The sequence below is a fragment of the Pundamilia nyererei genome, unplaced genomic scaffold (genome assembly GCF_000239375.1).
Source record: "Pundamilia nyererei isolate P.nyererei 1_Seehausen unplaced genomic scaffold, PunNye1.0 scaffold00063, whole genome shotgun sequence".
In the NCBI taxonomy this organism is placed as follows: domain Eukaryota; kingdom Metazoa; phylum Chordata; class Actinopteri; order Cichliformes; family Cichlidae; genus Pundamilia; species Pundamilia nyererei.
In genome coordinates this window covers 624,803-632,859 of record NW_005187464.1, presented here as the reverse complement: position 1 = coordinate 632,859, position 8,057 = coordinate 624,803, and the positions used below count along the sequence as shown (strand labels likewise).

The window sequence follows — 8,057 nt, the reverse complement described above, 5'->3', positions numbered from 1 at the left end:
CCGCAATGGAGCAAAAAATGGGCGCGTGTGGTGTGTGTCTGTGTGTGTGTGTGTGTGTGTGTGTGTGTGTGTGTGTGTGTGTGTGTGTGTGTGTGTGTTGCTGAATTATGACATATGTATATCTGTTTTTAGTGAGTCTGTTGAGAAAACCAATCCCACTGTGCACACCTCACCTGCAGCGAAAACATACTCCAAACCTGCAGTGGCACCCACAAATGGCAAGGTTGTCCCTGCTTCCTCATTTAAAAGTCCTGCAGCCCAGAACAAAGCCCCCTATCAGCCTGGAGCTCCATCAGGTAGAGTAACATCCTGTACAGAAATCCTCCCTTTTCTCTTCCGACTTCTGTTGTTTACAGCCACTTACACGGTTCTGCTTCTGCCTTGAACATAGATCACGTGATGTAGTTGTTGCTTCTAGCCTACAGATGGCAGCACCCATTCATCTTATCTGACACCAAGCTATTTAAGATTATGAGCTCCATAACAGCCAGAGTTATTCAGTTAATGTGCTTAGATTATTGGCTTTTCCTAAGATCCCCTTAGCCAAATAGATTGTGAAAGTGATGTTTTATAGGTTTTAGAGGTTTTATTCTACTCTTTAAATACAGAAAACCCTGGCATGAAAACTTTAGGAAGTAATGCAAATTTTCTTTTTGTTGAAAGGAATCAGCCTGTGATCATTATTATCAATCCAGCTGTATGATAAAAGCATGCTGTCGCACATGAACAGATCCACTGTGCATCCAAAAGTATTTCCCTGGAAGCCTTTAAAAACATCTGCTGAAAGGTTCCTCAGAGGGAGAGAGAGCAGGAGGCGACACAGTGAGGTCTTTGTTGACTGTTATTTATCAGATTAACAAGTGCCTGAGTTCAAGTAAACAAGCACATATCTGTGAAAGGGGGCCGAGTATGTGGAATGTGCCATGCATCATTCAGATTTACAGTGTTTATAAGTTAAATTTATCATTTTCACAATTTAAATTTCTGCACATCATCATCATCACATCAGAATCATTTTTCATTGTGTTTGGATTAAAAGCTTTTCTATGCCTGTTTTCTAAAGTTATGAGGAGGGCAGAGATAAAATCACAGCCACAAAAACAGACTGAGGTGAAAAAGCTGCTGCCTAAAAGGCAAATAGCATTTGCTACACGGGAAAATATTTTCCCCAGCTTTAAAAGTCTCACTGTCCTTTGTGTTTAAAGACCTAAAAATCTCTTCCAGTAAGAATCAGTGTCTGTTAAAAACCGTTCTGTTTTTCCAGGTGTCTTGGAATTTGTTTGCCTCAGTAGGAAAATCACAGTTGGGTGGCTCTGTCCAAGCCTGATCTGTCATGGTTCAGGCACTGAAGTCATTAAAAAATTCCCATTCCTCATCCGACCACACACACCCCTAACCTCTTCTTTTCTGTTAACTGCATCTAGTAACTACTAGTTGTTTGTTCACTTTCATTTTGAAACATAAACCAAGACTTTATCTTTTTTCTTTTCTTTTTCTTCAGTCATCTGACCCATAGCTTTTTCTCATTTAGGTTTTCCTAAGGGTGGAGCACTTCCTTCATTTGGCAAAATCACCAATCCTGCTCCAAAAGGACCAGACCGCCCCACCCCGCGGCCACATCCTGAGGACCTCAACTCTCTGGTACAGCGTGCTGAGCACATCCCAGCTGGTACGCGGACCCCAATGTGCTGCAAGTGCAACAATATCATCAGGTACGTCAGAAAAACTGCATTCGGCAAAGGAGCTTTGGAACAGTAAAACATTCTTCATCAGCTACATTTACATTTAAATAAGTCTAAAGGTCTGTATAGCCTACAGCTTATTATGCAGAATGTTTATGTAAAACTCCTCAAGTGGTGCTTTGCTTATGTTTATGATCTGTGCTCAATCCCACCAGGGGACCATTCCTTGTGGCCATGGGTATGGCATGGCACCCTGAGGAGTTCAACTGCGCTCACTGCCGCTCCTCCCTGGCAGACCATGGATTTGTAGAGGAGGGGAACAAGGTGTACTGTGTGCAGTGCTATGAGCAGTTCTTTGCTCCCACCTGCGCCCGCTGCCAGCAGAAGATTCTGGGGGTGGGTTAAAGTGTCTTTGTCCGCTTTAACTAGAAACTCATATTACCCTCCACTCTATTCCAGGAAATGAAGCAAACACTGATCAAATCCACTGAAGTGTGTGTGATTGCACATTTAAAAATATACAGCACATACTGTGTGTTGACATATATTCAAAAAAAGAGCTGTAATATGATTGTAGCACATATACATATGTAAGCTGTAGCTAACTTTCCTTAATATTGTTAACTGTGTACAATCATGTGTTTATAGCAGGAGCTGCTATCCATCTGCTAACACTGAAATAGTCACTTTATTTTAATTCATTTTGTCGTGATAAATACAAAAATGATTCAAGTGTTTAATTTGATATCTTTTCTCCACAGGAGATCATGAATGCCCTGAAACAGACCTGGCACGTGTCCTGTTTCGTCTGCTCGGCCTGCCACCTCCCAATCAGAGGCAACACGTTTCACATGGAGGACGGACAGCCATACTGTGAAAAAGGTTAAGCGATGTTTTGTAAAGAAAATAAAGACAATGTCTCGTTCAAACAGACTAACATTTGCTGTTCACTCAGACTACTACAACCTGTTTGGGACCAACTGTCATGGCTGCGACTTCCCCATTGAGGCAGGGGACAAGTTCTTGGAGGCTCTAGGATTCACCTGGCACGACACCTGTTTTGTGTGCACGGTATGTTCAGGAGATTAATTCTCTGTGCAACAAGAGCTGGAAATACTGCCAATGTCGCAATAAGTAAACCAACTATATTATGTTTGTTTCTCTCTACAGGTGTGCTCTACTAACCTGGAGGGTCAGGCATTCTTCTCCAAGAAAGACAAACCTTTGTGCAAGAAACACGCCCACACCGTCAACATCTGAGCTGACCTTCTGTGAATATACATAAGAGAGAGAGGGGGCATCAGTTTGCAGCAAGTTATATTTCAAGCAAATGTTAAATATGTTCTTGATTTAAACAAAAATAAATAAATAAACTGGATTACTGGCATTCTTTAATAATAATAATATTTGGTCAGAGATTCCACTGTAAGCTTCATTCTGTGCTCTAGTATTGGTATTAGCTATTATCATTACTTATGTCACATAACTTTTAATAGAATATGCAAGAGTAAATTCAGTGCACTGTTGACTTCTTTGTCAGTTCCGTATCTACACCGATGCATTTTTAATACCCGTGTGGTGGTGGTGGTGTGCTGAAGATGAGAAAAAATTAGTTTACAGGGTTTAAAAATTAAGCTTATTTAACTTTAAATAATTATAAAAACAAAGTATATTTTAGACAGGGGATCACTCAGTCTGGCAAAACAATGGGAAATATTATTAATAGTAATTTTTTAGTAAAATCTTTAAATGATGTGCTGTTTAGTTATCACAGTGAAATGAAAAAACCAGGCAGTAACCTATTAAAATGTGCAATTTATATATTGTGCGTGCATTTTATTATTGATGCATCCAGGAGTATTTTGAAAAGACTTCCTAATGTCAAGTGAATAAAGTGGGGACATCCAGCTGTTTCTGTTCATGTTGTAAAGTCTGTACTTCAGTAGTTAAATGTTTGAATGAGCGTGCTTCCAGTGGTATTGATCCAGCTCCTGGCATTAAAACGCATTTTATTTTTCCTATTTTGTGCTAAACCATTCAATCACAGTTTTGTGGGATTTTCAGGTTACCAAAAAACAATTTTAAAATATATTTTCAAAAGTGGAGTTCTGCTGTCAGGTTTTGGTTTGTTTGTTTTGCATACTTTCTATGCATTCATTGAAATAAAACAGTCCAACATTGGCTGCCATGCATCATTTCAAAACCATGTTATTCAATTCTTTTGCACCGGACGCTAGATCAAAACTGTTGTTGTTTATGCTCTGTTTATGAGACGTTAGATGGACAGAAAGCATTGAGACGAGTGTGTGATGTATCACTGCTTGATATGTGTCTGCTATAACTATTATTATGAGGGGAAGCTTAAGAGGCAGGCAGACGGGCACCATGCACTTAAACTTCAGTAAGAAATTTAAGTAGCTTACAAATGTCTGTATAAGAATTAAAGAAACTATACTTGGTCTTCTGTCTTGTAACTGCTATAGGCTATAAAGTGTGAGAGATTCAGGAATAACTGAAAACATATCCAGTGATATTCAAATAACTGCAGGAGCTCAGGTTATTGCCATTCTCCAAGACGTCAGAGGTGGGAGCTGTGGGACACGAGATTTAAGCAGCCTCCAAAAACTATCGGTAGCCTACACTTGGAAAACTCCCGACGTAGAGGCGCATGGGCACAAATAAGAGACCAGGGTAGATCTGAAATCAGGACCGGCTGGGATTTTATTGTGCAGCTTTAAGAAGAGACGGTAAGTATACTTTTGCTGTCTCTGTGGGAGCGCAGTTTCAGCTGCACTGGGAAGTACTCGTGCAGTGGATGTCCAGACTTTCGTCAGTGAAACCCGGAGGGGTCCGTGATTTGTTTTCCGTGCTGCTGTTCAAATGAATTCAGCCGAAATGCTTATTTGGCTCCCTACGAGGGGGGTTATTTAGTGGCAGCAGCTGCGGGCGATCTGCGCGACGCCGGACAGCGTTATTGGTGGAGTCTGTGACGGTGCTGATGATGCTTAAATTGATCGCGGCGGTACATCTTTGATGCCTGATCAGATGGACAATGGCCTCGGAGTTGCGTTATGATAAGAGACAATCCACTGAGTAAAGTTGTTATCAAGGTCTCCCCTGTTAAATTCGACAATTTGGCCAATTTTGCGAAAGATATTCAAAGTTGTTTTCATTGCATTGATTGTGACGGTCATCTTCATCACCAGATAAGGTTAGCCCAGTAGTTCACTTATAACATATTATTGGTGCTTAATCTGACTTATTAAACTGATTACATATCAAAATCTAATTGGGTCAACTCCATCAGCTGATAAAGATCATATGATATAATCAAAGTCTATGTAATAATGTAATCACTGTGACTGATTTGATTTGCCACTGTTGTACTTATTGATCAGCTGGGATGTAGTTAATGCAAGGGGAATAAAATACGTAGATTTACACTGCCTCTATGACTAGAGGTAGATTGAAGGTATTAACAGTTCAATGCAATTTTACTTATATGCCACGAAATCACAACGACAGTTGCCTCAAGGTGCTTGATATTGTAATGTAAAGACCCTTCAATCAGATAACCAGCTATGAGCAAGCACTTGGCGACAGTGGGAAGAAAAAACTCCCTTTCAACAGGAAGAAACCTCAGGCAGAACTAGGCTCAGGGAGGGGCGTCCATCTGTAGCTGAGGGGAGGAAGACAGGACAAATGACGAGCTGTGGAAGAGAGTCAGAGATAAATAATCACTAATGATTAAATGCAGAGTGGTGTATAAAGACCTAGTGAGTAAAGAAGAAATACTCATGGGAATCCCCCAGAAGCCTAGACCTATTGCAGCATAACTAAAGGATGATTCAGGGGCACTTGATCCAGCCCTAACTATAAGCTTTATTAAAAAGGAACGTTTTAAGCCTAGCCTTGAGAGTAGAGTAATGAGAGTGGCTGTCTCCTGAATCCAAACTAAGAGCTGGTTCCAGAGAAAAGGGCCCTGAAACCTGAAGGCTGTGCCTCCCATTCTAATTTTAAATATACCATGAACCACAATTAAGCCAGCAAATCTGAGAGTGAAGTGCTGTGTTGGGATGATATGGTACCATGAGGTCTTTAAGACAAGATGGGGCCTGATTATTCAGGAGCTTGTATGTGGGGGACTGTTCTCTCTGTGAGAGTTCAGTGGCATAGGGTTGATGGAAATACTTGACCACTGAACGGATGACACAAAGTAAACTGTCTATGACATCGTCTCATGTTTACACGACTATCTCTGAGCCCGGTGGGAGCAATACACCTCATTCAGGCCTGTGGTGTAGTCTTGGAACACAGCAGCCCCTCTAACTCTCTACAAGACAGAGAGGCTCTTTGAGGCACAACAGAGTGAGTGTTTATTGGTAATATTAAACTCACAGAGAGTGATCAAACCACCGCCCACCACCCGGTTCTTGCCCTGGCTCTGCCCCTGGTAGGAGTCACGCCTGTCCTTAGGCATGATGGCATGTCAAGTGAGGGTGGCTGGCAAGGCAGCCCTTTGTGGTCTACCGCAGACTCCTGCTACAAGTGTTTCAGTGTGGTGGACTCTCTGGCACTGATGACTAACACAGTGTGTGTATATTCTACTTGTTAGGCCTGTTATGCAGCAGCATGAGGGCTGCCCTGTCTGTGAAAAATGTCAGATGGAGTTCCCACAGAGCTCTGTATGGACTGCAGTGTTGACTAAGAGTAATTAACCAATAGATTTCTTCATCTGGTTGATTGAAACCTTCACGGGTGGAAATGTGTAGCAATGATGAGGAATCACAAGTGATGGATATGTGGCTTTAGACAAATCAGAATTTTAAATCAAATAGCATCATATTTACGTGTGTGGTGCACATAAATGCACAAACACTCCTAATCACTGTGGTTAGATACTGGCCTATGTCTGGATTTGTCCACAGGGCTAAACTTAGCAAGCTGCGACCTTTCACCTCAAGTTTCCTCCCTTATAATTACAGGAAGCAAGGACAGCCAATCCAGGCAGAGATCACTGCCGCATATTAACAAGCTTAATAGGAGCAGTATTTGAGGACCGCACAGGTAATGACCGAATATGTGGGAGGAGGGAGAAGTTTTCACCTATAAAGTTTTGTCAGGACTGCAGAAGAAAAGCAATAATGAAGACTTTAGCTCATCACCTCACACTCATGTAACATGAGCACAGAGACAAATGGAGTATATCGAGATACAAACTTTCAGAGATCCAGTTACAGACAGGCTTTGCTCAATGCCTTTTCCAGCTGCCAGGACTTTATATGTTTTCATCATTTCTTTTAGCTTCTTCTCCTCTGTGTGCACTCCCTGAAGGAAGAGCATCTCACATCAAGAATTTTCCACAGGTATGGCTTTTCCATCTGCCATTCATTCACTCATATTTTGTCCGCTATTGTCTGTCTTCCCATCCTAAAATCTCCATACTAAGCTTCTCTTTGAAACAGGAACAGTATTTAACATAGGTGGCACCTGGGAAGCTTTTCTCTCAGAAATCTTATCCTGCCTTAGTTAAATTCTTTATTTTAAATGATACGTTTCTGTCGTCATTACCATTTGTAGATTTTTCCTATTACTCCTCTCTGGATATAATTAACCTGGAAGCACAGGTTACATGTTCCAATCTGAAATAGTCGATCTTGTTTCAGTTAGCTTAGATTCCCCTGGGACTTTGACAATTAATGCTAATTCACAAACACATAAGTACAAATGACCCACTCATCGTTTTATGTAGGGTTGCTGATGAAAGACTAATGAAGATGATGGGAGGTTGCCTGTAAGTTCATCGTATTACTGGGGAAAAATAGGATAAGTGGAAGATGATTGAAGATCAAAGAGCAGAAAGGATAAGGGTACCTTGCGTGATTGGGTTAATGCAAAAGTGGGGAAATGACCTGAGTTTGAAATTAAGTCTGCAGTTTTATGACAGACATATGAGCTTCTTCCAGTATTTCCACTTTTATTTCTTCCAGAGAAGGACAAGTGCTGAAGCTCTGGCTGGGCACGGTGACAGGATGCTTTCTGATGCCCTGGGTTTGGATGGTGAGTCAAACTCTCATGCACTCTCTATCCATGTGCCTGAGAACATTTCTTATAAATGGAATGACATAGTATCTGTTTATATGCACATGACTGACTGTAAAACCGAGCTCTTTTGTTAAATGGGAACTCACAAATGTAAAGTTGAGTGGTCTCACTTGAAGCTCCACACCGATAATATTGTGAAGAAAATGTAATCCAAAACTAAAAGCTGTATTGATCACGATAGGCTGTTTTCCTGGAGTTAGAGGTAGTATTTGACAAAGCTCATCGTGTGTGTGTGTGTGTGTGTGTGTGTGTGTGTGTGTGTGTGTGTGT

The 8,057-nt window shown here is 41.2% G+C and overlaps 2 protein-coding genes across 5 annotated transcripts in view; both read left to right on the top strand.

The window, feature by feature from the left end:
• Positions 1 to 3,863, top strand: part of pdlim5b (PDZ and LIM domain 5b) — a 35,764-nt gene extending 31,901 nt beyond the window's left edge. For all 3 annotated transcript variants that reach the window (XM_005735197.2, XM_013911408.1, XM_005735196.2), the window contains 6 exons: positions 133 to 296; positions 1,532 to 1,712; positions 1,898 to 2,078; positions 2,444 to 2,564; positions 2,638 to 2,753; positions 2,853 to 3,863. In XM_005735197.2, the coding sequence (XP_005735254.1) occupies positions 133 to 296; positions 1,532 to 1,712; positions 1,898 to 2,078; positions 2,444 to 2,564; positions 2,638 to 2,753; positions 2,853 to 2,942 (853 nt within the window). In that variant the 3' untranslated portion in view covers positions 2,943 to 3,863. The remainder of the gene's footprint in view (positions 1 to 132; positions 297 to 1,531; positions 1,713 to 1,897; positions 2,079 to 2,443; positions 2,565 to 2,637; positions 2,754 to 2,852) is intronic.
• A 475-nt stretch (positions 3,864 to 4,338) lies between these two features.
• bmpr1bb (bone morphogenetic protein receptor, type IBb) overlaps positions 4,339 to 8,057 on the top strand; it is a 55,739-nt gene continuing 52,020 nt past the window's right edge. Inside the window, exons 1-4 of one of the 2 annotated variants that reach the window (XM_005735195.1) lie at positions 4,339 to 4,429; positions 6,668 to 6,749; positions 6,987 to 7,048; positions 7,673 to 7,742. The gene's annotated coding sequence lies outside the window, so the exon portion shown is untranslated. The remainder of the gene's footprint in view (positions 4,430 to 6,667; positions 6,750 to 6,986; positions 7,049 to 7,672; positions 7,743 to 8,057) is intronic. The other variant, XM_005735194.1, reaches the window with a different exon arrangement.